The sequence below is a fragment of the Chiloscyllium punctatum genome, chromosome 6, assembly GCF_047496795.1.
Source record: "Chiloscyllium punctatum isolate Juve2018m chromosome 6, sChiPun1.3, whole genome shotgun sequence".
In the NCBI taxonomy this organism is placed as follows: domain Eukaryota; kingdom Metazoa; phylum Chordata; class Chondrichthyes; order Orectolobiformes; family Hemiscylliidae; genus Chiloscyllium; species Chiloscyllium punctatum.
The window spans coordinates 36562548-36585255 of NC_092744.1; the positions used below are offsets into that span (position 1 = coordinate 36562548).

The 22708-nt window shown below is 39.8% G+C and overlaps 2 protein-coding genes across 5 annotated transcripts in view; both read left to right on the forward strand.

The window, feature by feature from the left end:
- Window positions 1-22708, forward strand: part of LOC140478876 (uncharacterized) — an 859005-nt gene that overhangs the window by 761656 nt on the left and 74641 nt on the right. The gene's annotated exons all lie outside the window — the stretch shown is intronic.
- On the forward strand, window positions 3171-10789 carry sox2 (SRY-box transcription factor 2). The gene is made up of 2 exons (XM_072572443.1): window positions 3171-4148; window positions 7474-10789. Exons 1-2 carry the CDS (start codon window positions 3461-3463, stop codon window positions 7566-7568), a joined length of 783 nt encoding a protein of 260 aa, XP_072428544.1. The 5' UTR covers window positions 3171-3460; the 3' UTR covers window positions 7569-10789.

Consider the following 22708-nt stretch of genomic DNA (forward strand, 5'->3'; position numbering starts at 1 on the left):
AACCTCCAATATTACTCATTTGTTTTTGTGAAATGTTGCACTACTTACTTGAAACATTTGCCAGATACTCTTCAAATTACTTAATTAAAGAAAATATTGTACTGGCTAATCAATAAAATATGCTTGTATTATTTGACAAACGGGTACAAGGCATTTTTCCTGTTCCAATTGAAAGTTTATTGGTTTGGAAACAGCTGGTTAAGGACCATTGGTTTTAGATAATTTTTACTTAACAAAATTTAAATTTTTGGCGTTTTCAGTTGACATTTTGCAGAAATTGAGTTATCAAGGCGGCAATTATTTCACGGGGAGATAAAACGCTCAGAGCTTTAACTGTCAAATAGGCCTTTTCAAATTTTAATTACAAAATAAAATTAGTCTGCTCCCTCGGATGGGTTGTGAGTGGTTAAACAGTGCTTCCCAATACCGGTGGTCGTCAAATTCTGTACTAATTAGCAATGATGAGAAATTCCAGTTAACAAGGACATTCTCCTACACTCTACTGGATCCCCGCTGTTCGCCTTCATTTCCATAAGAAGATTATAGTGGAGGGGACACACTCAAATGCAGATGCGAAACGTTTTTAACAAGCATCATAATAGTCAGATGCTTGGCTAGTTTCTCACCCAATTACCTCAAAGTTAAATCTCCATTTGCATCGAAAGACAAAATAAGAAATAGTTCTGTTCAAACTCACAATTTCTATCTTTAATTGCAAAAGTAGTTCAGTGAAGTGTCTTTCTTAATAAAAATACAAGCCTTTTCATATATATTATATAAATTGCGGCTCTATTTGCAAAATGGCATTGCACATAACCCTTTTGGTAGTACATGTATCTGTATTCATTCAGATCCACTGGGAATATTTTTTATTTCAATTAGGCTGTTTGTATATCACCATGCATCAGTTATCTATTTATTACCATTATCAATCAAACACTTCACACCCACACCCTCCTTTTTTGAACGTTAATTATACGTAAGATCGTAAAATAATGTTATCAAGGAGCAAAGCATAAACAATAGCAGCAAGAAATTGATTTGAGCGCCCTTTCCATTGTTTGATTAATCATAATTCACTTACACCATAAATTAAATAATATGCACTTACTTTCATTCCTTCTAGCCGAACAGAAGTCTAATTTATCTAGTCGTTTTTTAAAAAAACAAATTGTAGTTTCACATTCATTTCATCTTTATTTCAAAGTACTGCCTTTTTTTTTAGCAGTTAGCTAATTCACAGTAGGAATTCATCACAACTCCGTAGCTTTGTATGATAAATTAGTATTTTTCTTGCTTAATAGCGTTTTTCTAAATGGCAGTGAGTAAAAGTGGCATCATTGAAAGGAGTCTGCCAGCAGACGGCGATATTAACACACGCCTCACTCTTGCTTGCAGCTCTGCTGTCTATTACAAAGGCAAGTAACTTGCAATATAAACGAATAAATTATTACTATTCATATAACTTACAAATGTTTTATGGACGGCGAAAAAAATACAAGATTCACAAATACGTTTGTATAGGGTACTGTTGCTACGATATATAACAGTTTACTCGTTAAAATAAATTAATTTTAGCCTCTGTGGCTAACGAATGAATTCAAATCACGTTACATACTCTATTTTGCTCAACTAAAAGATCAGATCTCTGATGAAAGCTGACAAATTGAACTAACAAACCGAATGAACAAAGAAAAGATACACACGCGATGTGTTTTTTTTAAAAATAGAGGAGTCGGTTTCGTTTTTTAAAAGAATTAACTTCTTTCGCGGCTGATTGGAAAAATAGAGATCTTTCAAGTACCATAAACACTGAAATACTATTAGTCTTTTTTTTATTTTTGTTCAAGTGCATTTTACTGAAAAGATCCAAACAACGGTGTGGAAGTAAACTTATACCAGTCTTTGTTAGCTCCAGTGTACTGACAACAAGAGGAACAAAACTACCTATTTGTAATGGACGTGCTTGTCTTTATATCGGCATTGATGTTTTCTCTATTCAAATTCCTACATTCAAACAAAGAAGGCTCGATTAAATTACAATCCATGTGTTACAAAAATCAAGAAAACAAAGCATAAATGTAAAGTTAAAAAATGTAGGATTGCGCCTTGTAAGGCACGTGCATTCGTTCGAAGTCCGTTTGTACTTTTAAAAATGGAATTTATAGTCATGTTCCAACTCAAGAAATGCGAAACTTCGTCACAGGGTGAAAAGAAAACTCGAACAGGATTAGGGCGACTGTCCGCAACGAGTCACTATATTCAGAATTGGAGTATCTAGCCATTGAGTCGTGACTCAGGAGGATTGATTTAGTTGTTTGAAGAAAGTAAATTATTCATCTAATAAGCTTCACACCTAAAATTTGCCTAAAATGTCCCGTTTCAGAATGCCAGTGTGCAAAAGCACACGGGTAATGTTGGTCATGAATTTGAATCGCCGTTGAGTTGGCTTTATACGACTAATCTATAAACGAGAGTATCTTATTCTGCGGTGATTTCTCTCCCCCTCCCCGGCAGCCCCTCCTTGTGAATACGGACCGATGCGGTTGCTAAGGGAACTTTTCAGGCTTGAATATAGGACGCGCCAGTTTGTTGGGCTGGTGTTGTGGTGTGTTTGAGATGGGGGGGGGGGGGGTGGGGGTGAAGGAAGGGAGGTGCTGGCGGGGTTTGATTGACAGCCGGCTGGGCTGTCACTCAAGCGCGCCCGCGGGGGTGGGAGGGGGGGGGTGGTCAGATACCGGCGGCGGCGCCATTTTCCGATCTCTCCGCGCAAGAGCAGCACAAGTGACGGGGGAGGGTGACTTGGGTTTGGGTGGGTGGGTAATGGTGTAGAGGTGCGGACTGCCGATTGGCCGGAGGTGCCCATCCCCATGTGCAGGGGGGATGTGGTGTGGATGAGGTCCGGCCACCTCCCCCCACCCCCCCCCCCGACCCCCCCCGAATCCGCTGCTGTGGGGAGGCGCGGGCTGCTGATTGGCTGGGCTTACCCATTCTCCGAGGGATTGGGGGGGGGAGGCGGGTTGGACGCGGCCCCACCCCTTCTCCCTCTCGCTCTGCCCCTGAGAGGGACCGCGGAAGCGGTAGGACACGCCCCCTCTTATGCAAATACAGCCGCGCGAGCTGTCGGTCTGGGGCGGAGGACCCCTCTGATTGGCTGCAGCGAGGCCATTTATTGTGTGACAGCCCCCATCACATGGATGGTTGTCTATTAACTTGTTCAAAAAAGTATCAGGAGTTGTCAGGCTCTCCTCTCTCTCCACTGCAAAGTGCCCAGTTGTTGGTTTCTATAACTTGCAAAGAGTAACGAAAATATTAACAAATTCCACGCTCGTTCCTTCACTTTTTGGTTTTGTTGACGGACCGAGACGAGAAAAGTTTCTTTTTTTAAAACCAACGCCAACCCCCTCCCCCTCCAAAAAAAAAGACATTGAAAACAAAAGCTCTCAGAACATCAGGTTGAATGTACAACATGATGGAAACCGATCTCAAACCGCCCGCCCCACAACAAACTTCGGGGGGAACGGGCAACTCCAACTCGGCGGGAAACAACGCGAAAAACAGTCCAGACAGGGTCAAGAGACCCATGAACGCGTTTATGGTCTGGTCCAGGGGCCAGCGGCGGAAAATGGCCCAAGAAAACCCCAAAATGCACAATTCTGAGATCAGCAAGAGGCTCGGGGCGGAGTGGAAACTTTTATCCGAGGCCGAGAAGAGGCCGTTCATCGACGAGGCGAAGCGGCTGCGAGCCCTGCACATGAAGGAGCACCCGGATTATAAATACCGGCCCCGGAGGAAAACCAAGACCCTGATGAAAAAGGACAAGTACACTCTGCCGGGCGGCCTGCTGGCGCCCGGCGCCAATGCAATGAACGCCGGGGTCGGGGTCGGCGTCGGCGCTGGAGTCAACCAGAGGATGGACGGTTACGCGCACATGAACGGCTGGGCGAACGGGGGCTACAGCATGATGCAGGAACAGCTCGGCTACTCTCAGCACCAGGGCCTGAACGCTCACAACGTGGCCCAGATGCAGCAGATGCACCGCTACGATATGAGCGCGCTGCAGTACAACTCAATGACCAGCGCTCAGACCTACATGAACGGCTCGCCCACCTACAGCATGTCCCCAGCCTACACGCAGCAAGGCACAGGTATGGCTCTGGGATCAATGGGATCGGTGGTTAAGTCAGAGTCGAGCACAAGCCCCCCAGTCACTACTCACTCTCGGGGTCCACCGTGTCAGGGGGACTTACGGGACATGATTAGCATGTACCTGCCCGGAGCTGAGGTGCCCGAGCCCACCGCCCAGAGTAGACTGCATATGCCCCAACATTACCAGAGCGCACCTGTCCCAGGCACGGGTATAAACGGCACACTTCCTCTAACACATATGTAAAACTGTAAACAAACAAAAACTCAAAAATCGGACTTCTTTGGACTATTTTTGTACAGAATAATACATGCAGAAAGAACTTGTATAGAACCATGGGGCGGGGGTGGGGGAACTTAATACTTCAAACGATTATAGTCCTATGATTCCATGGTAGAAACTTTGCAAAAAGTTTGCAACAGTCTTTACCAGTAATATTTTAGAGCTAGTCTCGGTTAAGGAAAGAAAAGTTTTATTATACATGCCACTTTTTTTGTACAGTATTTATCAAGAAAAAACGGCAATCAAAATGTCCACAGTTTGTAAACTGAGAAATTGCCAATTTTTATAACAGTTCGCAAATGTAAGCTTCTGTACATTTGCTATTGTTAACATAAATGCAGAGAAACATGGGGAAAGAGTGGCTGGAAAATGGGCATTTTAATTGTTTGGGAATTCAACGAAAATGAAGCGATTGAGTCACAATTTTACGAACTGTTGTGTGGAGTTTTCACGAAAACGGGCGAAATTTTAGATTGTACTAAATTTTTTGTTCTTTTTTTACTCATTGTTAAAAACAGCAAAATAAGGCCTGCAGGTCAAATCCTTGTTAATTAATTTATAGTCATGTTGTTTTTCATATTTTCATCTTGTTCCGAAACTGAAAACATGAAGTTACTGTGTTTGAATTATTTTCTTATGGTTTGTAATATTTCTGTAAATTTATTGTGACGATATTTTAAGTTTTCTCATTTTCCGTAGTGTATTGTGCAACTCGGCTGTGTATTATTTGAATCAGTCTGCCGACCAGTCCATGTATATAATTAACTAATACAGCCTTATAACAGAGCATTTCGACCTTACGTTTTTTCCATTATGCAGAGTTTGAGATGAATAAATTTTGCAAATTTAGACACTTGAGTTCCATTTGAGTTGTGTAGTTATTTTGTTGATCTCTGCCTTCGCAAACCTTCATTACGCATTCGCAGTTTGGCCAGTAGAGAAACCTAAACAGGTGCCTGAATGTGAATCAGTTGTAAAGACAGATCCCGACTTTAGATACGTACAGAACAATTAAACCATCGCATATTACCTCTCAGTAACTAAAGTTAGCTCAACCCTTTGTACTTTTCACTTTATATGGTAAAGTCAGTGGGTTTATATCCCTCCCCCAGACACTGCCAATAAAACAAAAATCAACTTTTGACCTGCTACCGACCTATTAACGCATGTTACTTCTGATCAACGCGGAACTCAGTTCATATTTAAGAAACTGGGAAGCAAAATAATCAATTCATAGAAAGGCCTGATCTTTGGTTTTGCTACTTGTTGAGTTCACACAACCAAGCAAAATTGATTGAAGTGTGTAATTTCTAAAACATACTGCACAGTAGCGTTCAGCTCAATAGTTTGGACACACTACGTTTATTTAATTTTTTTGTTTATTGGGAATACATCGAGAGGTTTTTTAGAAGTCTTGCGTATATGTTTTTATCTTAAATAAAACAATCTTTGTATAGGCAACCAAAAAACCACAGAAAAGTGGAAAAAGACTGGAAGTTGTGTAGAATCGCGTGAATGGAGAGCTCTTTTGCCGCAGAATGCCGCGGGATTGATTTTGCTCTAATCCTGTTTCTGCATTCCCAGTGGGGGTTGGCGGTTGACTCTGCACAGTAGCGCAGTTTGGATAAACTCTGCGTTAGATATCAACTCACGGCATCAGTCAAATTCTCGAGGCTTGCAGTAAAGAAATACTGACAATGCAGGAAGGTTCTGAACTCTTCCCCACCGTGATCCCTACGTAAATCCTGTATGGTTTGGAATGGTTTGGAGAGGACGCGAATGTTCTCTCTGCTGCGTCAGAATGAGTTACAATGATGAGCATAGTCACTTAACTCTCCATTACAGTGACCACACTCTTACTACTCCATTTGAGTGTATAACAGACTATACATTATTAACAATAATCCTAACTTTTAGTGAACTCGTAGTATATGTATTATAATAAACACAATGCTTAGGACCTGAAGCCATGTAATCCAACAAAGTTAGTGCCGTTTACTGCACCCTGACCCTTAGGAATACAAATGAGAATAGGAAAGATATCTCTGACTATGAAGCCCTGGTCTAGGTTTCTTGCTAAAACAATGATATGCTGGATTTCCACGTTTATGGTGAAGCTGAACATCGATACGTTTAAATGGAACAGATTCCAGTTCAAAGCTGTCGATTCGAAAGATTTACCATGTCAAATCCACTTCGGAAGTTGAGGGATAACATTTTAAAAGTTTTTGATGGCTAGAAAATGAGAGCGCCGGCTAGTTTGTTATACTTTTAATCCACCAAGTGTGTTTAATACAGTGAAGTGTTAATTTTCAAAGGAATCCTGAATACTAGTAAAAAGAGATGAGCGAGTTTTACAACTACTTGAGAACTGGGAGGAGTTTAGTAACAGGTACACATATATTGTTGTCCCTTTTTAAAGACCCTGTTAAACAGAGGCCCTGGTTTTTGCATGGCACCAAAGGAATTTGCAGAATTGCACAGCATGTAGGGATTATTCATACGGTGATGGCCGCAATTGGCCTCTCATATACATGAGAAAGGAGTGTTTTGAATATGGTCTTAACGGTCCTGTCGTTCATTTGAAACTGGCTAAGTAGCCAGTATGACATAAATTATACACGGCAAAACTTGCCTCTTCTCCTGACGACCCAAGTGACACCTAAACAAATGCACTGAAATGTCGTTTTCCATCTTTTATTACGAAATTCTAAACTCTAACTTCCCACCGTAAATTATGCGTCAATAAAGTAACATCGTGTACGCCGTGATGACCCAGTGTCACGGGTGTTAACGTGCAATATAAAACAATTGCTTAACTTTTTTGAGGACAATTTGTGCTTTTCCAAATTAAACATTTCTTTAAGCCGGTTTACAAATCGCGCCACTGGACGGTTTAGATGCATTTCCCTACCGCCTGAATATTTCAATTTCACAATGAATTCCACATTTCCCAGGCGAAATTAATCAATGTTGCGATAAACTGAACTGCGCTTTGAAGCAAGGGAGAGGGTAATTTTACATTTGTTGTGTTGTCCAAACAGATCAGCCTACCCCGAGCGAAGAGGGACTCTATCAACCGTGTCAAGCGCGTCTTTGCCGGCCAGGGTCAGACAGCTTTGGTCAAATTAATTATTGATAAAACCTACAGATGCAATCGTGGTCAGACCTTTCTAAAGAAAGCATGATGTCCCACCCACATGATCTTTATCGCAGTGTAATATGCTTATATGAATGCAAACATAGCATTAATACAATAATAAAGTGCATCTCAAACGCCAAATGCATCAAATTTAAACGACAGCCTGCTGACTATAATCTACCTTCTAATTTTATATTTTATCATAATTTTCCATTTATATTTGTAGTAAATTTGTCATTCCATGGCCCTAATGCACCATAAGCGAATATGTTTTGGTATAAATCCGCTGTACTTGTTGTGGAGATTACCTGACAATAATATACATTGAATGAGAATAGATAAGCTAACGGAACATGAACTAATAATTACAATGCTGAATTAAATCAGCTAGGGGGTTCTCAATCGAGACCTTTGTATATTGGTCCATTGAGGGTTCCAGCTGACAGCGTTTTGACAGAAAATAGCCTCAAACCTGCAGAGTGCCTCGGAGGGGCAAGCGATACCGCTAAAGTGGAAGTGTGATGGGATTCCCATTTAAAGCTGTTACCTCGCGACAATAAAATGCCGCCTTTCTGCTAAGGTTTAACTTCCAATAACTCACCAACACTGAGATAAAGCCGAAGAGTCACAGTAAATAAAGACAATTCAGATCGTGGGGATCTCCTATTCGACTTGAGATTAAAAACGCGCAGAAAAGATGTAACTTCCATCGTGTCAACGGGGGAGCGTGTACAACATCTTGCCGACCCTAAGGGTTTGCTTTTGGTGCAACAGGTGCCATCATATAATACATTGCGATTTCTCCATTGGTCGTTGTCCAAACGGAGAGTTTCTGAGACTGGGACACTTCTTTACACTTTATAAAAATAAGATAACTTTTCCCTTTGAGGGGAAAAGGATTATTTTTGTTTATAATCGCGCCACTTCTTCAAGCAATGCGTAATGCAATTTACGAATGTTATTGAAACGCATTATTTAGTCAGATAATGAAAGGAGGCAAGAGAAGCTTTAAATCGGCTATCATTGTCTTTCCTATTCGATGCCAAATTCATATTTTGCCTTAGATTGTCGGCATGACTAGAGATTTAATTAGTTAATTAAATAGACCTCCAGTATAATATTGGTTAACATTAATCTCCTCATTTAACACTTAGGACAGCTTGCTAAAGAAATCATGGCGCAGACGGATTAACGCCACAAGCTGAGTTGTCATAGCGATTGTCTTCTTAAACTACACTTGGCAGCTTGTGGGACCTATTGCTATATTATAACTGAAAAATGTAAACGACTTCAACCCCAAGTACATGTCTTCCAATTCCTCTATCAATCAAGCAGTGGTAGCTGCCGTAGCATTGAAAGAAAATAAAACGTGGATGTTGTTTTGCCAGACTGATAATATATTTCATTTCAGTGTTATGTTAATATATTTTCAATAAACTACATTTATATAAATGCACAGATTTAAAACAGTGCGAGCATCTGCGGTTGATATATTAATTTAAACTTTGTAATTTTAAATATGTTTCTATTCTTTTTGCGAGTCTTTGCGAACATTGCCTAGATTAAAAGAATCGGTGGGCCTATCAGGAGTTTGATTAAAATCTGCTCTGGCAACGGGGACAGGTTCACACCCTGACGTCATCGCCCTTTGCTAGTTGGCTCCCAGATTCCCACGGCTCCCAATCCAGAACACCCCTTCCCACCTCCCACCACCATCACCCCACACACACATATCCCCCCCCCCCCCAACCAGGATTTAAGATAAGTTCCCTTTAACGATCTCATAGCATTTTAAAGATCCCTTCCCTGACGCTGTTCATTCACACTGACGCACCAACCTTACATACAGTATGCATGTAAAAGTTTCAAAAGTTTCAAAGTTGCACCTTCTCCCTGATCAATTCGATGAACCTAAACTTTGCACTTTGAATGTGTCAGGTTCAACGGTTGTAGTTGTCAGCGTGAATTCCCAAAAGCAAAGCAAATTTCTGTTCTAGTTTGGAGGAAAAAACAATGGGAGACTCAAGTTTACTATCGGCTGGACTGAAGTGAGCTGTACATCAGCAGGCTCACTGCAGCATAACCATCAAACCCTGAAGAAAGTGTCATGAATGATCGAAATTGTCCGCAAGGACTCAAATGGCACGCACCAAATTCCATTCTGTGGCAGTCCTTTTTTTTCATTTTCACGCCAAGCATTCACTTTTAACTCAGTAAAAGCCACTTTTTAAAGAATTAGTAATATTTGCCGTCATTAACATATTTTAGGACGAGATGCGAATTGATTTTAACTGCCAATGTAAATATTCGAATGCAAATACATTTCAGTTTGCTAATCTTTTAATTTCTTAGATATGTTATGGTTCGGAACCTGTCAGATCCGCAGCACCAAATAATTCTCACTGCTTTTTTTAATATAATAGCACAAGGTCAAATTCGTAGAACTACAAATGAAAGTGACAAAACCAGCCTAAAACGTCTTAGCGGACATTAGTAGCTTGCGGCCGTGAACAAAGTGTTTGCATCTACTGAACATAATAAAATCCTCGCAGTCAGTTCTTTATGTAAAAGCAACTTGTGACTATCCGAGTATTAACGTCACAACGCAATTTTTGTTTTTTTTTTAATCTGGTTTTAAAATTAACGTGAAAACCAAAAAGTGGCTCAGTATACACTAACCGCAGTTGAGAGGGAGTATTTGAATTCCAGAAACTACGTAGCACTTTGATAATAACTGACGGACTAAGGAACTGACCAGCATTAATGTAATTAGACTGCCTCATTCTTTTTATATATTAAACGATTATTTCAGATAATTAATGGAAACTGTGTGTATATTTTAAAAACATGATTGTTGAGACCCTGACAAGTCCGACGTGTAACTTGTACTTCCACATTTAAAAATGTGTTGAGTTTTCTTTGAAAGCAGTAGAACTATGTAGTACTTTCAGCTCTTAGACATCCGCATGCAAATCACTGGGTTCTGGCTTAAGCTGTACATTACAATGCCATTGAACAAAGCAGGCCCACTACAAATATACGTAGTGCGGTTGCTGCAGCTTGTTTAAAATGATGGCAGAAAAGCACCACTTATTCAGCACAAAGTAAAAGGTCGAAGATACAAAATAAAAGACTTTTTTTAAGAAAAGCTTGTGTAAAGTGCTGTGACATTGTGAACATTTGTGTTGAATTCGGGCTGTTTAATGTCTGTTTAGCGTTTTGCAGAATGTTATTTCTTAAGATTTCTTTTTCAAATTACAGAACTTGGAAATAGCTGGCAGATAGATGGAAAGTAATTAAGGTATTAAAACAAGCAATGCATTCCTCCAGAGGACCTTATCAACCAAGAACAGACTCAGCATCCCCTCAATATGCTAATATAGGAAGAGTGACGTCACGGCTCCGACTTGCCGCCACCCATTGCGGAAACAAGGTGTGAAGTTCTGGAAAGAAACTGATGTTTCCCATTCTCATTGTAATCATTTAACTCTTAGCCGCAGTTTTAAAAACGCCAATCCCCTACTGTTAAGTGACTTGCCGCCCCCTACCCCCATCCCATTATTTGATAGTCTAAGATGTTATAGTTTTGTTTGACGCATATGATTTAGTAACTGAAAAAAGAATCCGGAATTTAAAGCGAAATGAGCTTTTAAAACCAAATGTTACTGAGGCGATGGATCAGAATTTGGATTTACCCATTAATGTACAGCAAAAATATATAGTGTGACATGGTATTCATGTGGCTGAGCGATTCATATCAGGTTCAAATGATTGTCATTCATAAGCTTTCATAATACCAAAAACTTTATTAGCTTGCTAAGTTTTATTTCAGGAGACGAAGATCTTGTGCATCAAAACAAAAAGCTCTGACCAGCAATAACGATTGGTTGTGTTTTGCAAATATGACAACCCGACTCGATAAGAAGGACTTCTTTTTTTTTGCCTGGGAACAATGCCATCTACTTGCCCGATGGGCCATTATCAGTTACGTTTCCTTGAGTTTAATTCTGGAGCTGGCCATGTATCTAAACAGCTCCTAACATGTTGCGAATCAGATTGCATAAATCAAAAGCTTTTATTTAATCTAAAATAAAAAGGTCATTATTGTGATAGCAATCAATATATGATGGCGTACTTTCTTTTGATTCACAATATAAGAGTCCAACTACTCTGAGACATTTACTGACCAGTCGTTAGTTTACTATTTAAGTAAAATCGCAGTTCGTTCCTTCAGTTTTCAGTCTACTAGGTTGGCAGATCCAGTGCAGATATTTATACTATGTGTATATTATAAACATTATATACACAAAATCCCACATTTTCCAGAGCGTGTTTACAATTTAAGGAGAGGGAGGAGTCCGCTCGTGTTCGCCAGAAACCAATAGACACATTCATTACATCTAAGTGCCGCAAAACTGATCTATCACAATGTTGTTGGCCAGTTCCAAACAATCATATGGTTCTGTACATGAAACCAATACATTGAATACAATATTGATTTTTAAGAAAAACTTTCGTACTTTGAATATCCAATGCAGGCAAGGTCCCTCTTTCAACTGCTTCATATTGCCACTTGAGGTGTCAAGACCCCATTAGAACTGATGACAACGACATCTGAAAAATTGAAAATTATTATTGGAAATTATTTTTGTAACATTTAAAACTTGCAGTAAACTAAATGTATTCAAAAGTTTTCTGTTGGAGTATTTTCCACCATGAGAGGCGAGTACAGTGGGCTGAATCAAATGAGGATTCTTATCCTCACCCTATCTCGGAACATTTTAAGTTAGATCTTTGTTCAACGTTCTCTTATTCGCGCGTTTAAACAAACGACAGTATACGATCCCTGTAAAAGATTTAATTCCAACCCACATTATGCAGCCGGGAAGAGGTCGGTTTACTTTAGGCGCCATTATTCAATGGATTATGTATGCGTATGGTGTCCAACACAATATGTGACAACGATGCGCAAACTGCTGCTACTGAGCTATTCGGACTCCACTACAGTTTCCTACTTTGCACCTAAAAGTGCTAATTGATCGCTTTGTGTTTCATTTCCAAACACACCCGGGATTAGTCCTCGTTATTAATGCTGGCATTTTGTGTCCTAAAGGCACTACAAAGATTTAAACATTTGCTTATTAAACCTGTTTCCTTTCACAACTGATCTAAATTTACAAATCGTTAATGAATGGCCCGTCAAATTATACTTTAAGTCAATAAATATCCTATGTATTCTGATTGGATCGCATGATCTTGATAATGTTAAATAAACCGTGAAACATGTACCTCAAATCCTACACACATTCAAACTATCTATGCGCACTTTACTGTCGCTTTAACTTAGAAGTTTTGGAAGTTCTGCCTTGCAGTCGGAAATACATGAATAACTAGAAAGACGCAGCCGGAGTTACGTTCCAATTTAGCAGATCAAAGTTTGTTGACCTTCCGAAATGTTTGAAGACTTTTACACTTCTTCCTTGACTAACTGGACACATTTCCTGACTGAATTAACCCGAATCTTAGAAATAATGTTGGATAACATGTTAGTAAACGCCATCTGCATCTTATTGTTAATGGTAATGTTCCGTCATTTTGATACTTATATATAACTGAATTGCAAGAAAACTACTAAAAGGTGTGTGGATCGCACTTGTTTTGTTGTTCTATCCCTCGTTCAGACTGGAAATCATGGAGTTTAAACGTGTACAGGTTTAAAATGTGCGCCTTTTCGGTTTGCTCTCTATTTTGGCATCTGTTATTACAGCTAAGTGAGGGAACAACAATGCATAACAGTAATATCGCCATCTCGTACTTTAAACGCTAGCATATTGTTTGATTACTAATTCGAGCTAATGCGATCTTTATGGAAACATAAGAGCGGATAATTGCCTCTTTTTCTGAGCAACAATATAAATCACAATCGCTTTATTATTTAATAACGTCAAACGCTTCGTTGGATTGGCTCCGACAGGGAAGACCTTTTCTCTGCACAGTGTTGTCGGGAAATACAATGCAGATCTAATTGTGAAGATTTTTGAAGTTGGCTCCTGTAAGTGAACAACAGAGATATGGAAGTTCCAACAGATGTCTGCAGTTCTACTCTGACAAACTAAGCCACACACAGACTGACGACCTATAGAAGAATTTTTGCACTGGAAGCCTAGCAACAGTCTAAATCTTTCTCAGATACAATCCCGTCCTCGGTTGCTAGAGAGCACTTCAAACTGCAGAAAAGACGATATTGTGTTAACCAGGGCAGAGCATTTTGCAAATTTTAATGCACTGTTCTGTACACAGCACGTCATGTAATCCGAACTGTTGAAAAGATGTTTGGAAAGTCGAAGTTGTGACTTTCAACGCAAATTTCAAGCCTGCATCCTAAGAAAAGCTTTGCAATAAACTTATTTCATGCCACATTCCTCAAATACCTCATGATACTATTTCCCGCGTTAATCTATTCTCGTTTGGCAAAATGCAAAGTATATATATACAGTTTCTGAACTTGTTTTCTTGTAGCCTTTAAGCCGATGATTTCAGTCTTACTATCCATCGAGTGTTAGGTAACAAAGTATCAACGATATTTAATAATCTAAAAAGCTATGTTTTCACTGCACAACACGCCCTGTTATCAACATTGTAATGACTGTTAAAGAGATTGGGTATTGAATGGATGCACAGCAGTCGAAACGAACAGTTTACATCATTTGCAGAAATAGGCAGCTCCAAAACGAACTCATGCTCTCTTGAATTCTTTAGGGTGATAATTGACTTTTCAAATCGATGAGGTAGATAGCACATTTCAACCGAACCTAATGGCTGTAGATACCCAAAACAATGGGAATACTGGTTACTAGTTCGTTTGAAACATGTTTTAAAAAATCGTTTTTCCTGTTGATCTAAAACGCTGTTATAACTACAACACCAAGGCACAGCGATGTGTGTTCATGTGTAGGGGTGGACAGAGAAGGTGGGAGGAATCTGAGGCCACGATTGGGGTGAATTCTCAAATTCTCCAGAACCTACGCATCCGACATTGATTTTTATGTGGTCCTACACCAAGCCGGGACCTCTCAGTCATGCTTTGCAATCAGTTCAAACTGAGCCGAGCAATAATAAGACTCAAGCATGTTTGGGAGCGAATAATCTGAATGTTACCAAGGGAGTGACTATTGCTTGGAATACCAAACCCCTCAAAGCATTGAAGAATCACCAGTAAGTTAAATCAAGCTCCCCAAAGTCCTGAGACAGGGTTATACTACAGCAAGTTGGGAACCTTAGTGCAGTGGAACCAGTTGGTGAGAGCCTCGGGACCCGAGCTGTATACAGGCTTTGGAGCCAGGGCGCGAACTAACCATACTGTGTATCCAGCGCGTGGATTCACATCCAAAATCACAGTGGAATGGCAGACACTGCAGAGAGCATTTGCCAAGTCAAAGACTTGCTTCCTCAGTTTTAAAAAAAGAGTAATAAGGATGCAACTTCTCGCACGTCACTGTTTTGCTGCTTTTCCAATTCTTTTGTACTCCACTTGGTTCACCACAAGCTTAGAACAATGCGCGCTTTGATACCATTCTCAGCTCAGCAAGGGTCGTGAAGATGTGTAGCACGCACCAACCCCACATTACTCTTCGATCTACAATATAATAGGTTGCCAGGACACAATAACTTTACCATTTGAAGACGGGCCGAATATCCATCAAAAGTTCCCCTTTGAATGTTTTTAGAACTCATGTCCCAACATACTGATGAAACTATGTAAATATCGACCAATCGCGATCGGTGCAGAGTTACATAGAATCAACTTGCAATGTTTGTTTGAAAGAGCAAAGGAGCAGATACATCTAAAATGCATCGCATTTTGTTATAGATTCTTTTCAGCTGTCCAACAAGAACGTTCTAGAGAATTTGGCTATGGGGAAATTTCGGAAATAATGAGTCTGCAAGTGCTGGTCACTCTCTGTGTTGGGTTGTTAAAGTTTGCGTTATTGTCCACAGCACAGTGAACATCGTGTTAAGTGAAGGATGCTCTGAATTGAAGTGAAAATAACCTTAGGACTCTCCTGATCGAATAATAACTTAGTACTTCTGCAGCCACGAGAAACAACTGCTTACTTGTACACGTGTTTTCGCTTCTCGCCAATCTTAGATATTAAATCCAAATATGTGAAAATTATCTCGAAGGTAGCAATGTGGCTGAAGGCAACTTCAGATAAATAAAATGTGATTTGTTCTCAACACATAAATAAGTGAAATCAATGAATCTCAGCGCAACTAAAACGGGGTCGGAGTGAGGGGACGGGATCTTAATCATGTCGCCTTGCTACTTGTAACGTTACATAAGGAGGTTGCCAACTTTTGCAATAGTTGAATAGCAATTGCTCTTAGAAACACCTTTAACCAAAGATGAATCATCATCTCTCTGCTGATGAAGTATATGGTTAACACTGTTCATTTTATAAAACGATAACAGCTTAAGGTATATATTAAGCTATTCGGCCCATCGTGGCTATACTAGTCTGACTACCTTGCTCTTTCCCCATAGACTGATGTTATTTCACCTTTTCAAATATAAATTCAAATTCTTTTTACAGTTTAGTATTGAACCAGCTTCCACCACCCTGTCAGGCAGTTTACAGAAGGTTATTAACAATCTTTAACGCTTAAGGGAGTTGTTACTGTAAATACACAAAAAGAAAAATATCGAAGCAGACGAAATTTTATTCCACTTAAAGTGTTTCTTTCTCTCATCTCGAAGCGTTAATTCAGTTTCTGGACTGAAATGTATATACTAACACCGATGAAGGAACGGGAATCCTGGAACTCGTTAAGGTGGTGTTGCAGGGAGATGTGTTTTATTTCACAGTGCTACATATTATACTACATTGACAAAGTGGTAGACCGGCTACTGCCACGTAATTATTGATAGGTCTGTTTCAGTGGCCTGACGACTGGCAAATGGTTTGGAACATGCCCAGTGATCTTTTGGACCTTGACTGCCTCCGAAGTTTCTTTCGAGAGTGCGCTAAACAACGGCCATCTGGACTTGGCAGCTCTTAGAAACTCCAACTGGCATCTGTAACAGTAATCTGAACGCTACTGTGTGCGCGCACTGTGCAATGGACTGTTCCTCGGGCACCTGCAGCATATCCGTGGTGCTGGCATACACCCTGTCATACTGTTTTTTTTTGGTTGCCCTCTTCTCATCCTTTTTCCCTTTCAGTCCCCAACCTTAGTGCCTTTGTGCGTCAGTGAATGTGAATGACTAATATGTCAAAGGCTTTGGAAGCCTGCAAGTGAAATCAAGGAATGAATCTCCAATGCAAAGATCCGGGGGGTACTGAGATATGCTTACAACACGATGCATACAACAAAACGGGAATTTCCAATACGTAATCAAAACTGGAAAATACTGGGAAACGTTCAGCAAGTCAGGCAGCACCTGTCGAGAGAACACCATTTCACAGTTCACGTGTAAACCCTTCGTTTAGAATGTAGCATTCTTGTTGTGTTCTTTTCAGAGTAGTATCTCTCTTTGTTTGTTTCAAGTGCCTGTGTTGAAGTGTTCCTATATTAGAATACAGTATTCCAATTTTGCTAAATATTGGTTAGCGCTAAAATTCACATACGCCCCGATTGCAATCTTACGTTGACAGCAAATCATTGGCTTCAAACCCCACTATTGATACCGTGAAGAAAGGGCATTGGGCAATGTCTATTAAATGTGAAAACGAGAGTTGAACACATGTGACTCTCTCAGTCAGCACCGTGCGCTGGATTATTGGGGGAATTCGCTGAGATTAACAGCCTCTTTATGGGTTATGTTGGGACGGGGAGTGGAGGAAGCTCAAGGCGCGGGGGGAGGAGTAGTGACTAAGGATGTTGGCCCATTTTCGCTAAAAATGTCACTCTGACTCCCACGTTTTATGATAATGAATCCTGAATAGTATGAATAAGTAATGAGTATCTGGTGCCTCAGATATTTTCCTATCTTTTCCAAGCATCAGAGCTGCAGCGCGGGAAATCAGATTTCCGGTGAGATGGCAGCCTTTAAGCGGGGCAGTAAAGAATACATTCAGTCTAACAATCATTGAATTGTTATTTCCTACAAAACACTGAAAACATTTAAATCGATTGCAAAATGATGCCTTTTTTGAAACAAAACATCGTACTTTTAGTTTTGACGTTTGCTATGGTTTTGCCATATTTACACCAAAACGCATCTATCTCCATGCTAACTATATTGCGAGGACATGTTGAATATTTGGATGTGGTATTAGCATTTCATCCCACCCCAGATGAAATCTTAGTCATACAGTTTCTTTGCAAACTGTTTACCCGTATATCAGTCTAAACTGAAGTGATTCGTTTAATTGGATCGCATAAAGGAAAACAGTTGAGTCCTGGGGACTGCCGTGGCTGGTTGTTTATTATTCAATGGGCAAGCTTGCGTTTTGAGCATTAGCAGAAAGAATAGGTTGCAGTCACTCAGTAGAGCCATGTCCAGTCAAGTTGAGGGAGCCCAGTACCAGCTACAGGATAAAACTGTTAACAAGGGACCTGGACTTCGTCAAGTTAGAGCTGTTTCCAGTAAACAACCGAATGTAGTTTCACAATCACGGGTTAATTTGCGATTAAACGATGTGTCTTTATAATATCCAGAGAATTTACAGTTCGAATTTCTCTTCTTCAAATATAAGAGAAAAATTGCATTTGAAAAAAAAATAGAAATGGGTTGTGACACTGAGTCCCAGTGGAAACAGGAAACTCCCAGGCAACAAACAGTGGGATGTTAAATATACTGTTAAGTGTTCGTCTTGATCGAATTATACATCTTTTGTTCCGAGAACGGGGCAGATAGCGGATACCCCTGCAGGTGCACCCTCCGCACTCTGTCATCCGGACATTAATGTAGATCGCCCTCAGTCCCTTTCATCGGGCCTTTAAAATCCTATAAAACTGCCTGTGACGAAATGCCAGTCTCGTATTTTCTTGAAGAATGCCTCGGGGCACGTTCTTTGCAGCTTTAAAGATCTACTGGATGTACGGCAAGCCTTTGCTGCAAGTGCATGAACATGTCAGCTTTCACTAGCGATCAGGTTGCAGTGAGCTGGTCATTCAACAAACATCAGACCAATACCTGCTGTACCCCTTTGTTTTGTCTACAATCTGAGATATTCCTTGTGCAATCAACTGCCGCTTCTTAAAAATTGCACCGTTATTATACTATTGGGAGATTTATTATTCCATAAATAAAACATATATTTAGTTGGCACGGCGCTGCTGATTAATATGCATACTTGTGACGTTGCCATATTTCTTTTGAAACTTCGCAAGCAGATTTCGTTACAAGTTTTCCAGTTGCAAATCCACCAATAACGTTTTGACCAACCAACTTGAAATTAATGGGGATAACAAATTAGCATTAAGACAGTACAAATACGGGCCAGCCTCGCTTACTCTAATTGTTTTCGCTCCTTCAAAAGCTTATAAAAGGGCAATGTCACCCTTAACCCTTTGTTAAGCCATCAATACCAGGTTGAAGTTCCTACTGTTGCCCACCAAAAAAAAAATCCGATCCGAACTTTGTCAGTTAATTCTTTGACCGTTTGAATAAATCGGTTTTGTAAACTTTAATCAAATTGAATAGTGGTGGTGCTGTATTTAATTGGACACGTGACGTTCCTGGGAGCAGCTGAATTGATGAAAGCGCTGGTATCCTCCGTTCTGCTGACCCAGAGCTTCAAACTGTCGCAAATCATATGCTCAAACTTTACAAAGTACAGTTATCATTCGGTTTAATGTAAGCTCTGGAATGGCTGCCCAGGGTGTCGTCTAATATCAGATCAAAGCCATGAGACGGTTTTCGATAGATTTATGTAAACGGGGTTAGATTGGAAGCTTTTGGAAACTTGTTTTAGGATAGTCAAGTTCTACCCTATTCAGGGCAATACAATGCCACTTCTCTTCAGAGAAACAGACGCACTGCGGTCTGTAACTAGCTCCTACTTGCATAGCCAGGGAAACTGAGGAACAGATAACGATTGTTGTTAAGTCTACGCATCTCAACCCTAAGAAGCAGCAACAATCTGAAACAGTTACATTTAAAGTGTGTATCTGAAAACTTGACTACTTTACGCAATATCCTAACTAGAACCGCCATTCCTGTCATAAGCAGACTAAAAGAATCGTGGTACTGGACGCAGGCAGCCATACAGAATTCCACATTAACTTGTGTGAATAGAAAGAGGAGATTTTACAACACCAGCCCCCATTGTTCCCCAGATCCCTCCCAATTTCAGGCTTGACTTGCACATCCAAAGTTTATTTGTTAATGACGCCGTTACCATCTGCCTCGTTCCACTTTCCAAAAGAAGTAAATCTCTCTTACATTTTGTGAAAAATTTGCGTTTTACAAATTATATTTAAAACGATGTTTTTTTTAAATACACTTGCGTGTTAACCATTACACATTCGTATATTCCATCAAATGAAAATGGCACAGAAAGTTAAGAAGCTGACGGTTCCGATTTCCAAATCAGTGCTTTACTTTTAAAATGTAGAGGGTCATAAATTAAAGCCCCTCACACTTCTCTAGATATGACTTGAAACGGGAACGTTAGCAAAGTAGCCATAAATTACGAAGGCAGTGCGGCGGACTGGGTGATCATTCAAGAGACTAAGTGAATGCACCCAAAGGAAAAGCTTGTCACTATTTACCCTTCATCTTCGCACAAAACAGAAATCTGTTCTCTAGCTTGCTGAACCTAAATGTCTTTGGAGATTCGCATTTTGCGTCTGTTTCCGAGTAATGCCATCTCAACGATTTGGTGTCTTTTGCATTGAAAAGCGATTGAGGTCTTGTGTGCTTTTCGCATAAAAGCTTGACAAAAGTTGTGATGGTTTATGTATGGGTCCCACAATGGCTCTATTTATCCTCTGCGCACAGCCTGAGCCTTCAGTGAATTGGAAAACCGAGTCAAACTCAACCCCGATCGCGTGGTCTTGTTTACAACCCCCAGCAGCCCAGAGAAAGCTATGAAAGAACTGAAAACGATGTACATACAGAAAATGCATAGTTCATTTCTTTGTGTACAAGTTAGAAATAAAATCCTTGTCAGCTTAATAGGGGAAGAGGGCAGTTGCCTTCCATTTCTGCCAGTTTTGAAACAGATGGTATTTCATGTTGCATTTTCAGTTCCTACTTGTTGATCTGTTGCTGTTATAAAGACTAGATCGATATTTCCTCACTTTGCGTCTACGTTTCAAATTAAACCTATCAACTTCTCAAATGAACTACAACTTCTGTCGCACTGCTGTAATCAACCAATGAAAAGGACAGATCTCGTATGGCCAGTTGTGATTTCCCTTAAGAAATCAACAGTTGGTTATCAACCATTGCACAGTTTTTCAAACTTGTAACGATCTGATTTTTCTTCAGTGATATCCGAATACGATTACGATGGTTTATCAAGTGTGCAGCAACTCTTCGCAATGGAAGTTAATTTCCACTCATGCACATATGTTCAGTTATCAGTAACATTATTTAGATGCTACTTAACTGATAGAATCCTCGATCCTTGAGACAAGTTGTTTAACTTAAAGGACGCCAAGCAGAAAACTTTAGAAATATTTAACATTTACTTGTCCATCTTAATAGGGAAAATATATAAAACTGTAGTTTTACTTTTCGTGGTTTGTGTAATCAGAATTACTAACAGAAAAAAAAACTAACTTTGCTCTCCACGGAGAACATGTCTTTTCAGTAAAGTAGTTCATTAATTGTGAACTAATTGTATTGGAGAGTAGATGATGGAGTTTGCATTTTTACTGCAAACCTCACTGACAGATTCTGAACAAAGTTTTAATTGACATGAAAATTAAATGTACATAAATATCACATTCGTCTGTACATTTCATTTATTTTTGATCGTTATCTGAATGCCATACAACCCATAAGTAAATTAATAAAGGAAGGTAAACCTATTTCTTATTAATCACCAAGGCTTGAATCTTAAATGTTAACTTTACTCAATTATTCGCATGACTTCACTTAAACAGTAATTTCTGTTATCCAGCTGTCCACCTATTCTTTAACTACTGCCAGAAGTTGAAACTCGATTATGTCGAATCTATAGCCCCCTTTAGTTTTTCACGACCTGATTAATGCTTCGGTGTGGTCCACTATACAAGCACTGAATCGGACTCTCTCTGGCTTCTCCATCGCGGACACCACTGGAATGCTATGGGACATTATCTATTACTTGTCCCTAAGGTTGCTTTTGAATCCACGAAGTACAGTAGGCATAATTGTAATCTCATATCTGACATCAAACTATCTGCAGCAGTCACTGACTGATAATAATAACTTAATTATCCCAATGCCTAATATCCAAGTAGCAATTATGTATTTTGCATTTGTTTTATTAGTAGGAAACGTTTAGTCTTCGCCATACTTCCTGCTAAGTTTGAAGCTTTTTCTACCAACTTGTTTTACAACCTTCCCTCATCTGGAAACATTTTATATCCAAAGCTTAACCAACAGCTTTTGTGTCTGGAAATGACTAATGTCTGAAAAACTATATATATATATATTTATTCCATTAATCAATTCAGAGCATTTTCCCAGGTCATGATTGTAGACAACGCAATATATTTTCGTCATTGTCGTAGTTATTGTATTGTCCTTCTTAAGTCTAACTAAAAGCATCTGTTTCATGGAGACTTTCCGTCAATAAATTGAAGCTTTGTTAGAAAACTACTGCAGCTTAAATAATATGTCCTGAATCTGTTTCTGTGTCGAAAGCGTAATTAATCTGCAGTGATAATTTTCCAGTTCACAGAAGACGTCGAGAATCAGACTAGCGTTTGTCTAAAATGGAATATGAGAGGACTGTCTATGGGTAATTGCTTGAAATGTCGTTTGCGAATACTCACTACATTTCATCTCGCAACTACGCACTAGCAAACTGGATTAACTGGCACCGCTCATACTGAATAAGACCATGGAATTGGGGAACTTCATCACATTTGCCATTAATTTTTACAGGCAGTTGCTGCATCACAACTTGAAACGCGTGTTCTTCTCTAAACACGATCAGGAAAGTTGATGACCGAAATCTGTTGGAAGGAGACCG